The sequence below is a fragment of the Zophobas morio genome, unplaced genomic scaffold, assembly GCF_036711695.1.
Source record: "Zophobas morio isolate AGI-343-1 ecotype UQ-CSIRO unplaced genomic scaffold, CSIRO_AGI_Zmor_V1 ptg000005l, whole genome shotgun sequence".
NCBI classification, from domain to species: Eukaryota; Metazoa; Arthropoda; class Insecta; order Coleoptera; family Tenebrionidae; genus Zophobas; species Zophobas morio.
This window is the reverse complement of record NW_026972110.1, coordinates 861940-878935: the sequence shown is the minus strand read 5'-3', so window position 1 is coordinate 878935 and position 16996 is coordinate 861940. Positions and strand designations below refer to the sequence as shown.

Below are 16996 nucleotides of genomic sequence, written 5' to 3'. Positions count from 1 at the left end.
ACTCAGTAATCACTGAACGACTCAAATTGAATTATTTTATCCAATATGACGATTATTGTAGGTCAATTTAAACGGAATAAATGCACAAACTGCACAAAATATTTTATTAGATTATGTTGCTGGTGCTGGTCGAGTCTTTGTTACTAAAATCTCATTAATATGCCATGTTCTACTGCGATTAGTTGAAAAACCGAGGGCCCGCTTTTCTTATTGTGTGATGATAAGATTTATCATCAAAACAGCTGGCGCTTTTGAAGAGAACCTTTTAATAAACCATTTAGATAACTACAAATAACAAAACTTAGCAATTGTTGATGAATGAAGTAATGAAATGTACGAATCTGGAGAAGTATCGCACTATTTTCAAGAATTGCTCAAAAAGACTGCTCTCAGCAGTTGTACAGTAAGTAAGCCGATCTTCAAAACTCCTACGCATGTTGATCAGCATTTGAGTTGAAATCTGAAGACAATATTGCTGGATTGCTTCTTTCAGCGCGTCTCTGTTTGTATAGCTGCTATTGTTGGTATACAGATGGTCGTGAAGAAATCTCCAAAGAAAAAATTCCCAGGGGTTTAAATCCGGCGAATGCACAGGCCAATGAGGAGGTGCAAACTTTCCATTCCAACATTGCGGGAAAATACTGGTTCAAATAAACAACATTTATGCCAGCTGTACGGCTGGAGATTTGGTCCTGGATGTAAAAGACCTGCTGCAGATGCCGCACCCTTCGAGTCCCAGAAAGTATTTGCTGAGCTAGCATATTGTCCTACTTCTGAGCATTCAATCCGGATTCGATGAAAAAAGGTGCAATGACATGATGTCCTAGAAGCCCCAGTCATACACTGACAGTTGCACGCCATTGATAACGATGGTCATGGACCACGTGAGGGTTGTGTAATGCTCAAATTTGATGGTTCTGACGATTATAACTTCCCTTAAGACCAAATGAACATTCGTCAGTAAAACAAATGTCCCTCAAAAACTTTCCATCAGCCTAGATTCTCTCAAGCGTTCCTTCGTAAAACTCCATACGTGAGAAGTAGTCCTCAGGCTTCAATTTTTTGTCATGATGCTTTTTGAAACTCTTCTATCCCATTTGTTTAAGATCCCTAGAAAACGTTGGGCCCACCTGATTTTATTTACTTTTTATCACCTTTGAAAATAAATGTAACTTTGTTTTTGAAATATTATTTTTATTTCTGTTGTTGTTAACATAATAAACAAATAAAACAGTAATACAAAAGTTTCTGAATCCCAAAACACATTCGTAATAGAGAAAAATACTTTAAAATGTTGATGAATCAATGTTCTACATTTCTCTCTCAAAAATTTCTTGTAACGAACACGCTTCCAGGCGGCAAAAGTTCCTTCCGCACTTAACCAATGTAAAATCAATTGACTTCCAATCTTTAGTCATTCGAAAAAAAAAGTGTAAAATCTACCCAAATTAATTTAAGTACAAATTAAATTAACCGTTCAAGAACAAGCAGGCCCTCGCTTTTTCATCTAATTGCAGTGGAATATAGCATAACCTAATGAAATATTTTGTGCAGTTTGTGCATTTATTCCGTTTAAATTGACCTGCAATAATCATCACACTGGATAAAATGATTCAGTTTGAGTTGTTCGTTGATTTCTGAGAATAATCTCTAATTTCACTTTGACATTTGGATTTTGCATGATTAATCGAAAGACGCGATCGCCGAACTTCGACAGTGCGACGGAACATTTCGCGACAAATCGGCTCGGGCGCGAATTTCAAAATACGATTTTTAAAATCTTTTTACAGTGAATGAGCGCGATGCAACGATTTGAAAGAAATACTGGCCGATAGCCCTCTTCGACCTCCACAAAGACATCACTCAATAATAGCTTTAAAGTGATCTGGGGAGATATTATAACATAAAAACCAATTCCCATGTTAATTCCCTATATCCAGACTTGGATGCGGCACCCTGTATGTATAATTACAGTAGCGGTATGTGCCAAGGTTCGAATTTAGGACCATTGTTGTTTACTATCTTCATAAACGGGCTAATAGCATTATTAAAGAAGCACTGTGAAGTTTATACGTATTCTGATGATAAACCTATTCGGAATTTAGTCAGTGAAGCACTGCAAAATGTCGAAAACATATTTTATGTGTGGTGTAACATAATAATAGACTGGAAGTGAATGGTAGTGAAGGTAAGCGTAGAAAAGTGTTGTTGCCTTGGTGGGATTCGAACCCCACGCCTCTCGCTGTCCGGGCAAGCATCCTAACCACTAGATCGCGAGGCCACTTATCTTTCTCCGCTTACCAACGTGTTATTGTGCCGCCACACATGAAAAATTCATAATATATTATATAACTATAAGATACATAATCAGGAACTAGAGAGGTGTAATGTTTATAAAGATTTGGGGGTGGTAATGGATCCGTCACTGTCGTTTGTACATCATATCGAGTATATTTGAAACATCTTCAAACTGACCATCCTGTTTGAATTTTTTATGAGCCTGCTTTTTTGCTATAATTATGTTTTTTAATTCAGGCGAAAACCATTTAGGAAAAGTAGAACTTCTATATCTTTTTACTGGTATGAATTCAATGGTATACAGATATTGGTAAAATAAATGTATGCAGTGGTCGACGTCTTTTTGATTAAATAACTCTTCTTAATTAGCATGCGTATTCAAAAATTAATATTTATATTTATTTTCAGTGTTTATCCACAAGTGTTTTTATAAATTGATACCTGCCTCAACTGAAAGTATAATTATTACGGACAATAATTTTATAGACGTTTTTACACACTACAACATTGCATGTAATTGTCCTTTGATGAATCATAAGCTGTCGGCATGATAATCTTCAGGTGCTGCTCTTACCAACCTAACCCAAGAAACAATTTACCTATACCCTTTTTGCAAATCTTGACAAATTTTCTAAAAAATTTACTTGAGCAAAAAATCTAAATTTGCAATCAAATAATTTATCTCCTGTTTGCTACCTGTTTTCCCAGCATTCACATTTCAGTTGAATTTCTTGAGAGAGGATTAACAAAAGGCTCATAAAATCATAAATTATTTGTCGGTCGAGTACAAATCGCTCGTTTCTTGCGCTAGTGTAGCCGAGCAGTGGACAGGGTAGCAAATTTGCTAGAACTTGGGTTCTAGTGTGCCTCTCTGGAGAGACTTTCACAATACGAACACGTTTCGAATTCCTACAGTACTGTCCGCGAGTAGTGAGTTTTACCATGACCAAATTTGGATGGTCAAAAGAGCAAACTGCAGAACTAATTGCACGATATGAAAAAAAAGGACTATAGAAATCGCGTAGCATACACTAAAATTATTTTCAACTATACAGAGTGTTCTGTTTTTGAGGTGTAATGCGGACAATTTGATTTGTAATCTTCTTAATATCTATAGTTTCAAAAGAAATGGACTGATCCAAAGAGATTAAAACACCTCCACATCTGGATTTATTTACAACTTCAAGGTCTATATCTCACGCTTATAACCTTCGACGCTTCGCGTCTCAGGTTCTAATCTGCGTTCGGTCGTTAACGATTGTCTTCACTACCGTGGCGTATAATATACTATTTTAGAAAATGTAAAATCGTAACAATTAAGTTGTGAGTGAGGTTGTGATATCATGTCTAGTATACATATTATATACCCCTATATTGATTATTTCTGAAATGATTACCGCGATGGTTGTTTAAATATCGGGCATTGTTATAATGTCCAAAATTTTGTGTGACGTTTGGATTATTGACGCTAAGGTCACTGGTTGGAATATTATTAGTATGGAACCTCCTGAAATTACCACGCCACGACTCCCATCACGATAAAATTTTGATCCTCTGCTACGAGTAAACATGGACAAGACCTGTGAATTATTTTCGTATCTTCGAATGGTATTTTCATCAATGGCAGATCTAATACAGTCTTTTAAACTAGTAAAATTTCGAGCTGTGATTATTGTACCAAGTTTGAAATCTCGTAATCCATCTAAAAATTGTTTGATCGCACTTCTTTCGTTCACGGACTTTAGTACCTTAAAAGTATTATCACCTCCATTACCTTGGGATATTGTTAAATTTACAAAGAGATCTTCAATTTCCTTATCGAAATCATTTATTGATTTATTACCTTGAATTGTCTACATTAATTTTGATTGTAGGGCCGTATCCGATTTCCTACTTAAAAGATGTATTTTCACATCTGTAACTAAGAGTACTTGTACTGACTTGTAGACAGCGGATGACCGTCGGGCGAGGGAAGGTCAAACTCGGTGCGGCTCGTACGGGATGGGAATTCAGTGGGGTTACGGGCTGCACTTCTTTGCATACCCTGCTGTTAATTCCCGTTCTCATTTACCTAGCCGTTTTAGTAATTAAGTTTTTGTTAATTGTATTTATGGAATAAGTGACGATTAAATTCCGTGATTATCACTCGCTACTGAGTCCCGGCAACCCAGCGCGTCCCCACCTATACTCGTGACGTAGTCTTACAGAAATCCGTTCTCTAGTTATAACTTATAACTTATAACTAGAGAGCGGATTTCTGTCTACTTATAACTTATAAGTATGATTCAATCTAATTTTTGCGCTTGGGGACAATTGAGGTTTTAAAACAAAATTATTCAAATTCTTTTTATTATTTGCATCCAACATAGTATCATATAATTCAATGGCATCTAAAAGTTTCAAAGGGACACCTTCATTAGCTATCATTCATTATTGGCAACAGATTGTAAACTACTTTAAGATCAAAAGCCATTATTTTGAGAAAATCGAAAGTGTTTTTTCTTTTGCAAAACTTAAAATTTTGTGGTATACGTTATTAATGGCAGCTACGGACTATTTAAACTGCTCAACTTCCTCAGTGTACAAGTTCAAATCTTTATCAAACTGAATAATAATCGTTTGCAATTGTGCATATACTATGTTAGCTTCGTCTGCTTTTCTAATGAAACATGCACCCTTATTGCGCCAATCACAACCAATTTAATTATTTTTTTTTCCTCGTCATAAATTTCATGTGCTGATACCATTCTAAAATTACATCATCAATCAAAACTTAAAACAACTGACTCTTAAAATGGACCGTCCAGGAAATGACTACTTATTTCTGTTGCAAATATAAAATCCACCAAAGTACAAAATACCCATTTCGCTTACAGTGGCTTGTCCTGTATCGGGTATCGATATCCTGTCAAAGTTTACAAACTTGAAACTTGCTGCGCTGCGTTTTGATTACCACCTATCCGCTCGTGTCATTACATCTTAATTCCGTGTTCTTTACCTGAACAAAGTTTACAAATATACAAAGTTATATTAAAAGGCCATATTCCACTGCATTGATGAAAACAACGCACAGACAGTTAACTAACATCCAGCGACGGTTATCTGAGATGATGATGAATCTAATATATAAAGCTACATGTCCACTTGAGAGGGGGCTTGCGAGAAATAATTCCAAAATCAGCCCGTAAAGCCATGGTCGGGCCTGCCCTCAACTGGGTAAGCGTATCGTTTTTACCTTGTTTCTCTGAGTTTGCACTCTCACAATGCGAACGGATTTCGAAGTGCGACAGTGATCTCCAATAAGTCTGTTTTACGTGTATGTTTTTCGTAATAACTGAATTCATTGCAATAATAGACCTCTGAAATTTGAAATGACAACTTAAGATTAAAGATGGTATAAAATCAAAATCAGAACTCTCGTGAGAGTTGCTCTCCAATGGGGACGTACCCTAATCTTCGGTTTCGATGGACTCTACCTGTTCTGTTGTTTCTGACGCACAACAATACAATAACACAAATAATCACCCCTGCAAACCCCAATACTGTCCATTCGAACGAGAGGCTGCCGCATTTCCAGTGCTTGTTTGGGTTATTATTACCTCTTCCTTTGACTGCGATTTTCCCATGATTTTGTCTGAGGAACACGTTTTTTTTTAATAGATAGCTGGCAGGATCGCCATGTACTCTACCAGTAAACGCACTATTGAAACTGCGAACTGCCGGTCTTAAACACATTTCTTTATTGTTCTTCTTTCTTACAACGCTTGCGTGCTACTCTTCCACAATTAACTCCTACTCATCTAATCATTCACTCTCTCTTTTACACATTACTTATTGACTAGGTAGTTATCTATTCCATTACATTGTATCTTCCTTACAATGAGAAAAGTTTACTGATCTTCAGCGACCTGTGAAACTAATTAATCTCACCAACTAGCGAAATTCAAAAAATTTTGAACAGATTGCATTAATTGTAGCAGAGATGAGAACCGGTTTCGGTATAGTTAACAATTGCGTTCGAGGTTTTTATGTTTAATTATATATATTTTGATATAGTTAAGACAACAACACTGCTTATTTGATTAATTTAAAATTAAAATATGTTACACTGACACTTCGTTGACTATGTGCCGATATTGTATTTTTGACTGCAAAAGTAATTAAACAATGTTTAACTTCGATGGTATTCTAAGCTTTTTTTTGATTGATTTCTTGGTTTTTATGTAGACTAAAATAATCTTTTCTAAATGTTATGTTTATATATCCACCGAAGTGCATTCGAATCCAGACTGGGACCATACTTACTACAAAGTACTGAAAATAAAATAAACTTAATTAATTGATGCAATCTGAATTTAACAATTTTACCTGTATGCCATGAGCCCAATAGCCTGTGGATTCATCCATTTTTCCTAAAGTATTAACAGCATGTTTTGCGTAAGTAACTGCATCAGGAACGAATGTACTAGACTGTTGCAATCTAGGGCTAAACTGGTTCATTTTTGTGTTAACGAAGAATGGTGATAAATGCTGAATTGTGAGACCATATTTAGCATATTCATAACGCAGAGCAGCTGTAAAACTTTTGATATATGCCTGAAACAAACGCTATTAAAAATAAAAGCTAAAGATGTATATGTAAGTAATTTGTAATATTTTATGGCTTTGCTTGGATACGTGGAATAAGTTAGGTACCTATTTACGTTATGAGGGCGGTAGGTTGCACTTTGGAGACGACGGCGACGTTTTAATTTTGAAGCACGACGCGAAGGATTCGCATTTCAGTTGGCATTTAGAAATAACTTGAAATGCAGTTTTTCAAGAGATAAGCAAAAGGAACAGTTGCGTGGTTTTTTAAAAAGATATCCACAATTAAGATTCAGAAAATCACAAGGTCTATCCACTGCTCGAATTAAAGGATTCACAGAAGACAACGTTAATAGTTTTTTGTGGTCGAGTAGCTTCATAATTCACGTTTGACGCATCGAAAATCCTTTATAATTGTTTCATTTGTTATAAGAAAGAGGCTTGTTTCAATTATATCTTTAATAAAACTAAACTACGTGTAACATTCTACAGGTAACAAAATACACAGTACATTAATCTTGGTCATTGCCAACTTAACTAATTCTCACTAAATGGCAGGGATGCCAATTACACTTGTAACACCCCCCTCACTAAGTTTACAAAACTATTTTAAGGTTGAAGGAACACCGTACACTTCATAATCTTTGTATTTGGATGGCATATTTCTATTTCTGTGAGGTCGACTTACAGGTTCCTTACCTGAACATACATTTACATCATTATTAATTTTTGTTGGGGATGACACAGTTTTAAAAGGGGTCGAATTATTCATACTAGGGGTACATGTCTCATTTTCAGAATCAGAAATTGGATCGACAACATTACCACGCGGAACAAACTCCTTTTTCGATTCACGAAGGTGACGTCTATTTCTCCTAAACACTTGACCTTGCTCAGTTTTTACAATATAAGACCGCGGTGTGTCGTACTTATCTTCTACTTTTCCCTTTTCCCAATTGTTATGATTCTTTACATACACATTTTGACCCGGTTCAAATGAAGACAATGTTTTTGCACTTCTATTATAGTACTTTTTTTGATTTATCTGACTAGATTTTAATTTATCATGTACATATTTCGGGTTTATATTTTCAGTATTTAATAATTTGTTATTGACAGGTAATTTTGATCTTAAACGTCTATTATTTAGTAACTGACTTGGTGAAAATCCTAAAGTTACAATTGGTGTTGTCCTATACTCTAACAATGCTAAGTCTATATCAGTATTTTTTCGAAACAAATTTTTTACTATTCCTACACCTTTCTCAGCTAGTCCGTTAGATTGCGGATAATTTGGGCTAGTAGTAATGACTTTAAAATTCCACTGATTCGCGAAATTTCTGAAATTAAAGCTGTTAAATGGCATATTATCTGCAATAAGGACTTCAGGAATACCTTGTCGTGAAAAAATTTCTTTAAAATGCTTGATTAACTCATAAGAATCTTTATATTTCAACTTTTTCAATTCAATCCATTTACTATATGAGTCAATCACAACAAGATACTCATTACCAGCATAATAAGCTATATCAGCTGAAATTCGAAACCATGGTCGCGTTGGACATTCATACGACCTAAGAGGTTCCTTTTGCGGATTTCTATTAAACTTCTCACACATTTCACAGCCTGATATATATTCATATATGTCTTTACACATGCCTAACCAATACAATACTTCTCTAGCTCTAGCTTTGGTTTTTTCTATACCTAGATGGGTTTCGTGTAAAATTTTTAACATATAACTTTGGAACGATTGAGGAACTACAATTCGTTCATTAAAATATATAATACCATTATTAACTGTAATGTCATGTTTAATTTTCCAAAAATGTTTAACTACCTTTGAATATTGTTTAACATTATTAGGCCAACCATGTTCATAAAAATGTAAAATTTGTTTTAGATCTTGATCATTTTTTGTTTCTTCTTTAATTTGGTTCTGCTTTTCATCTGAAATTACAATTTCCTTTTGTAGTGTGTGAACTGTAAAATCTACACTATCAGGTTCTATCTCATTTAAAAACGATCTGGATAAATAATCTGCAACAAACATTTGTGAACCCTGCAAATATTCAACAGTTATTTCGTATTTGAGCAATTGTAATCGCATGCGTTGTAGCCTAGCAGAAATTTGGTTTATTCCTTTTTTGAAAATTGACTCTAATGGTTTGTGATCAGAATTAACAATAACATGTCTACCATAGGTATAATAATGAAATTTTTTACAAGCAAATTCAATAGCATACATTTCCTTTTCAATTTGTGCCCAATTTTGTTTGTTAGAACTTAAAGCTGCAGATGCAAATGCTATGGGCTGATTATTGGACAATAAAACTGCACCTACTCCATCTTTTGAGGCATCAGTTTGTATTTTTAGTTGTTGATTACTAGTAAATATACCTAATGTTGGTGGTTTGGCTATAATAGCTTTTAGTTTATTGAAACTTTCTGTGTGAATTTCATCCCATTGAAATGGTGTATTTTCTTTAGTTAATTCACGCAATGGAGCTGAAATTTGGGACATATTCGGTATGAATTTACTTAGATACTTAAGCATACCAAGAAATTTTAACAAATGTTTTTTGTCTTTAGGAATTTGAAGTTCAGTAATTGCTTTAGTGAATTTTGAATCCATTGCTACACTATTTTTACTAATAATGTGACCACAATAACGAATAGTTTTTACTTTAAATTGAACTTTGGTTGAATTTAATTTAACATTGTTTTGAGCTGCTCTATTTAAAAACAATTGCAAATTACGATCATGCGCTCTTTCATCTTCACCTGAGATTATAATGTCATCAAAGTACACGTGTACTCCTGGGATATCTCCAAACATTTCTTCATTTTTCTTTTGGAATACCTCTGGACTGGATTTTAGACCAAATGGAAGACGATTGAATTTATATCGACCAAAAGGTGTATTGAACGTACATAACTCGGAGCTTTCTTCATCCAAAACAATTTGCCAAAACCCTTGACACATGTCGAAGACGGAAAAATATTCTTTGTTGCTTAGTTGTGCAATGATGGTTTCCGGTGTTTGAATTTGATATATTTCCCTCTGAATTGCAGTGTTCAGATCTTTTGGATCAAGGCACAGGCGTAGTTCACCATTTGGTTTCTCGATGATTACCAAATTATTCACCCATTTCGTTGGTTTGCTGACTTTGCTGACGATTCCTTCTTTGCTGAATTTTTCCAAAGTTGTTTTCAATCTTGTATGTAGACTTAAAGGGACCAGTCTTGGTGGATTAATTACTGGCTTGACTTCTGAGCTTACAGTGATGTGATGTGTTCCTGGAATTTTTCCAATACCATTGAAGATTGATTTGTATTTTTCAGTAACCATTTCCATTGTTAACTCGTGAATGTACTTCTGTGGCTCATTTACTTTGGTTGATCTGGAAATTAATTGCAATTTTAGACAATCTTGTAACCCAAGAATAGCACCAGAACTAGGGTTAACGACAACGAAATTAACTTCTGCTATTTGATTTCCAACTTTCAGTTTCAGTGTCACTTGTCCAACTGGAGTAATTTTGAAGTTTTTATTTCCATACGCTACTAGTGTGACATTTGTAGGCTGCAATTTCTTCTTCGTGTTCAGTGATTTGAAGTCATTATACGGAAGTACTGATACTTGAGCACCAGTATCAATTTTGCAATTTAATTTTTGACCTTGAATTTCTACTTCTTCGTACCAAGTGTTTTCTTCCGCAGTGATTCCCTCGATCTTTAGATTTAGAACTTGCAGACTGCTCATATTAACCTCTTCATCTTCTATTTCGTGGACGCTATAGTTGCTGTTGGTTTTGCTTCTGCACACTTTTGCGAAGTGGTTTGGCTTCTTACATTTCCTACATGTTTGATTGAACGCTGGACATTTGTTTACTGGGTGACTTACTTGTCCACAATTTCTACAATTATTTATTATTTTCGTAGTTGGTTTCCCAGTTTTCATCTGCTTCATTGGTTGTTTTTTCTTGTTGATCGCTGACACATTTGCCATTGGATGCTGATTTCCCTTGGAAAACTCGTTGATTTGGAATTTACTTATTTCGGCACTTCTGCACTTTTCTAGTGTTTTCTCTAACGTAATATCTTTTTCGTTAATTAGTTGTTCCTGTAGCCGTGTTTCTCTTACGTTAAATATAATTTGATCTCTAATTATTGAGTCTTGTTGGTCGCCATACTCACATTTCATCGCTGCATTTTTTAATTCAGTTACGTAGGCATCAAAGCTCTGTCCTTCCTTTTGTCTTATTTTCAGGAAACAGTACCTCTTGTAGATCACATTTCTTCTCGGTTTGCAATGGTCTCCGAACTTATTTAAAACAATTGCGAGAGTTAAGTCTGCTTGCTCACCTAATTTATAGGAATTGTAAATTTTTACTCCTTCTTCCCCTACTACGTTGAGAAAGATCGCTATTTTCCTTTTTTCTGTCTCGTCCTCTTTCGAAATAGCCATTAGGAAAAGTTCAAATTGTTGTTTCCATAAATCCCATTTGAACGATACGTTTGTTGAAAAATCCAACTCTGGGGGCCTTCGAAACATTCCCATTTCTTGTGCCATGTTAGTATTTATTGTTACTTTCTTCAGATGACTTGGATTTTTGTGAATTTGCAGTATTTGAATTTGCACGTGGTTATCCTAACCTCAATTTGGGAACTTGCACTTACGATACATCCATCTGTTGTATTTGTTTAGGTGGCTGATCGTTTTCCTAATAATCCATTATTATTAATCCCACACTGACACCATGTTTCATTTGTTATAAGAAAGAGGCTTGTTTCAATTATATCTTTAATAAAACTAAACTACGTGTAACATTCTACAGGTAACAAAATACACAGTACATTAATCTTGGTCATTGCCAACTTAACTAATTCTCACTAAATGGCAGGGATGCCAATTACACTTGTAACAATAATCTGCCACATTACGGAACGATTTCAGATTATGGCACGATTTGTCATTTGTATTTTTATTAAGGTGAGAATATAATTCATGGATCACATGATCCCATTTCTTCCAATTGAATTTATTCATGCCTTTAGTTACATGGCTATCACAGCGATAATAATTTTATTACCTTATTGTGGTCTGTTGCTACCTAAATTTAAAAACTGTCAACTTCGACAAATTTTAGAATTTCATACATTTTTTTGTCTATTATGGCTTGCCAACGTTGGGAGCAAGCTCAAACCGACGAAATCAATTCTATTATCAAAAAATGTGTGTATTCATTATATTTTCATGTTGAATATAACTCGTGATATGATTAATAATAATCGAAGATATGGCTCGTGAAACCGAAGCAGCACATTCAACTCGTGCTTCCAGGGCCGGCTCTAAGGGACCAGGCGCCCCGATGCAACTTACTGTTCAACGCCCTCTAAAAAATTTTTGTAAAAAAAAACAAATAAAATTTTGTAATCACATATTTTTTACAGCGATATTTTTATTAACAAACATACATAACATTATGATGAATCAATCTTAATGTACAGGGTGACTGCGAAATAAGTGCAAATATTTTAACCACGGCATCCCCCACCCTAGTAGAGCCGAAATATAGAAAAAACAAATTAAAAATCGAATGGGGCAAAACCCCCATGAACCACCCTCGATACGAAGGCACTGAGCCACCTTGTAAACAGAGTTGGAAAAACGTTCGAATAAAAACGACCTAAACACTTTCAGTTTCAATTAAAAGTAAAACCGACTTTTTGCTGCTTATCATTCGTTCATTCATTTACTCATTCATCGTTAAAGGTCAGTGTGAAAGTTTTTTGGTAATTTTGATTCTGACGGATGTTTGGTCCTTGTCACAACGATTTTACATTGTTTATTGGAACAGAAATAAGAGCAACTTAGAATGCTACTACCTTTTTACAAGAAATGTTGAAAATGTTGTCCTTGACTAGCAATACAGGCGTCAGAGCGTCGCAAGAGGTTTGTTGATAGGTAAAAAAACACCGGAGTAGCGGCTGCCACTTTCACTTGTTGAAGCTCTTCGATAATTTCTGGACACTGTTGATTTCCACAAACGAACTGTTTCATCCAAATGATACACATTTATCGAAAACCGTCTCTTGAAATCGTATTTGTTGACGAGTATGTGGAGTTCCATCGGACAAAAAGTGAGTTACACAACGTGGATAATCAGCGGGCTCCAAACCCTGTACTTTGTCAACATGGTATGGATGTGGCCGTATTCTTTTAATGTAGGATGCACTACAAGCTTTGAAAATCCAACTTCTTCTTTCTGTCCTATCACGGCCACGATCGTGAGTTTGAAGTTGAAGGTACCATGATCTCGGAGTTGCTGTACCACTGATGCAAATGTTCACGCACACCAATTACCATTTCGACACAATCTGCATGGGAAAACTCCACCATAAACCGATTTCACCGACCGCTCGATGCTAACTGGCCCTTTTCGTGTTTTTCCCGTTGCGATTAAAAAAGTGCCTGATAAAGTTACTTTTTTGGTTCTTAATCCGACTCGCTCTGTTCCATTCATTGTAGTAATTATGTAGGTCACAAAACAGTCCAGCGGCGCGTACAACAATTTACATTTAATTTCAAATAATTTTTTCTAGACACTGCTACTACTTAGGACCGTGAATTTTACCCAGTGACATAATCATATTGTGAGCTATTCCCCATTTTTTTTTTGCATGTATTTCGCAATCACCTTGTATACAGTATGTCCCCGGTATGAGTTCACAAGAGGAAAAAAAACTGTATTTTCTATTTTACAAAAAAATGACATAGGAATAACATATTTTGCTTAATTCAAAACGAATAAATCTGCAATTAAAACTTCAATATTCTTGGTCAGTACTTTTAAAATTATTTTTTTCATATTTCTAAGTTCTTCGTTACTTTTAGTTTTTTTTTTAAGGACACAGCCTGATAATATTGCAGATTTATTCGTTTTGAATTAAGCTAAAAATGTTATTCCTCTGTAATTTTTTTGTAAAATAGAAAATACAGTTTTTTTTCCTCTTGTGAACTCAATCCGGGGACATACTGTATATAAAAGTATTTGTCCTGACTGACAGACTGACTGATTTATCAACGCAAAGCCTAAACTACTGAAGCTACAAACATGAAATTTGGACAGTAGGTACATTTTGTGTTATCAGCACCCATTAAGAAAGGATTTTTTGAAATTCCGCCCCTACCGGGGACAAAAATTTGTGAGTTTTTAAGTTAGACGGGTTCATTAAGGAGGGGGGAGTGAACGGGATGAAAAATGATTTGTGAATTCCACGCAAGCGGAGCTGCGGGCAACAACTTTTCTACATAGTATAAGTATAAAAATATTTATATTACAAAAATTTTTCAATTTTTAATGTTGTAAAACTGAAACGATTTCAAAGTTATTTTTAATTTAGACTTACCTCAATGTTATTCGAAATTTAAATTTAAAATTAATGATGACAAAGAGCCACAAAATGATACAACAAAACCAAATTCGGTTACAAACAGGAACAGTGAAAAATATAACAAAACTGTTGAACAATCAGCACAACCAACCGACTAGACTTGGAAAATAAAATTTTTAAGTATGTGCCGACATGGAGTTTTATGGTAAAAACAAACGTGACAAATGTTAGGAAAAACATCTGGTTTTGGTCATACCGCTGTCTCGTCAAATTGTTACCCAGATAATGCAACAATAAATCTGGTATTTTTTGTCAGTATTAATCTAAAGGTCCAATCACCCAACCCAAAGGTGCACTCTTTTTCAATTATTACAGTCAGGAAGTGACTTCTTATGATCTGTTTTTGTGAACCACTCCCCATAGTGGGATATTAAACTATAGCTTTTTCTGAAAAGTTTTCGATGGGCGCCTTGGTCTGTTCCTGCTATAATATTTTGTACGTAGTGATTCAATGTTTATTTTTATAGAGTTAATATAAAAGCATAGGCGGTGCCCGCTGCCCGGCGCCCCTTGTCATGGGCGCCCCGATGCAGTGCATCTTTCGCTTACCGTGTTGAGCCGGCCCTGCTTCTAACAGTCTCTTCACAAGAACGATCGTATAGCCGATTGTCTAATGCAATAAAGCCTAGGATTAAGTCCCAGGAGACTTTACCATTATCGTGTAGTTCTTCATACAAATGTGCCGACTGTGAGAAAAACTCCAGACGTGATTCTGCAATTTTAATAACTGGTACTCCTTATAAAAATGCCCTAAAAGCGAGTTTGGCAGAAAAAAATAGAAGAGAAAGTGCCAAAAAATCTGCCCCAAAATTTCGCAAGGATTTTGTAACAAAACAAAAAGAAAAAATGAAAAAGTCACTCCTAAAAATAAAGGCACCGTTAAGAAAAAGGGTAAATACCAAGTTGACCAAGAATCTAACGACTTATCTGAACATGAAGAATTACTTAGTTCTAGATGACGATTCTCATATGGATTGTGTTGGAGACGAAGATGCTGAATGTGTATTTTGTTGTGGATTATTTTCTGAGGACAATTCTGGTGAAAAGTGGATTAAGTGTGCATAGAATGAGTTCTATGTATGCATCACGTCATTAACATGAAATAATTGACACAAAGTACAATAATTAAAAAATAAATTGATCGAAACTTCCCGCGCACAAAGTACAATGAAAGATATGCGGCATTTTCGAATTGTATTTTTTCTTTAGGCAATTTCCTGATGACGTCATCAACATTTTTGAATATATAAACTTGGATTGGTGCAGTGTAATACTAAAAACAACAGTATTGTTTTCCCAAAATTTTCTGGGGAAATGTAGTGAGCCGTTCCTGGTTTAATCAATAAAATAAATTGACTGATTCCAAAAAATATGAATGGCATGATAAAACACAAGTAAAAACTATTTTATTATATTTTGGATATTTTAGTTAGGATTTATTCGGCCAAATTTTGAGCTGACGTCATCAGCTTTTTTGGAGGGGATAAGCAAATATATTTTGATTAAAAATTTATTATGCTTGCCATAACTTTAAAACATCTGCAAGATTGCAAAGTAATCGCTTTGGCAGATTAAAAATTAAATTGCAAAATGTTGTTTCATAATTTTTATTTTTTTTTCCAAAAATTTGGACATTTCGGGTAAAAACTCAACACGGAGTCATAAACTACATGTGTAGAACTATGTTATTTTCGTTTACGCTTACCCTTGGGAAGTAAAAGTCGTAAAATATTGCTGAATATATACAGCAAAATATGATGAGCCTATACTTGTGATTTATCACTGCATTAATATTTTTTAGATTTGCTTATACGGAGTGCTTCAAAAAATTAATGAATGAGTCAATTTATTTTATTGCTTAAATAAAGAATTGCAAAACTGAATACTCTGAAATCTTGACGTTTTGAAGTTATTGTAAGCATGGTAAGAAAAATTGATTACGTCATCTCAAAATTTTGCCGAATATTTTTTTTCAAAAATGTGCAAAATATGAGCAGTCTATACTTGTAACTTATCATTGCATTCATATTTTTTATTTATTTATTTATTTATACAAGGTGACTCAAAAAAATTAATGAATTAGTCACATTATTATTGATCAAATTAAGAACGAGCCACTCCATTTTCTCGAAAATTTGAGAATACGCTCGTCTTTATAACAATAAAACAATCATAAGGTAAGAATGATAATATATATATATAGAGCAGGGGTCCTACAGCTTCTGCCGCATCCCGCATTTCGACCTCCACCTCTTTCGGTCTGTCCATTCTTCCTCTTCAATGGCTCTGTCTTCCATTATTTTCCGGATACCTTCTCTCCATTCTAGTGTTGGTCTACCTCTTCTTCTTTTGTTCCATGGTACATACTGTATAGCTCGTTTTGGCCATCGTTCATCTCCCATTCTCATTACGTGGCCGTACCATAAAAGTTGTTTCGATTCTACTGTATCTACCGTGTTGTAAATTCTTCCAGTCTTTCTACGGATTTCTGTATTTGGGATATGTTCTAGTTTGGATATCCGACACGCCCTTCGAAGATAGTCCATTTCTACTACTTCCAGCTGTCTTTTGCTTTTTTCCGTCATTTGCCAACATTCTGAGCCATATGTTAAAATCGTTTCTACAACTGCCGTGTAGAGTGTCATTTTTG

At 34.9% G+C, this 16996-nt stretch overlaps 1 protein-coding gene across 1 annotated transcript; it reads right to left on the bottom strand.

The window, feature by feature from the left end:
- Positions 1-8064: 8064 nt before the first annotated feature.
- LOC135121140 (uncharacterized protein K02A2.6-like) lies at positions 8065-12306 on the bottom strand. Its single transcript, XM_064045454.1, has 2 exons — positions 8281-12306; positions 8065-8225 (listed from the first exon to the last, which is right to left on the bottom strand). Exons 1-2 carry the CDS (start codon positions 11459-11461, stop codon positions 8155-8157), a joined length of 3252 nt encoding a protein of 1083 aa, XP_063901524.1. The 5' UTR covers positions 11462-12306; the 3' UTR covers positions 8065-8154.
- Positions 12307-16996: the final 4690 nt, after the last annotated feature.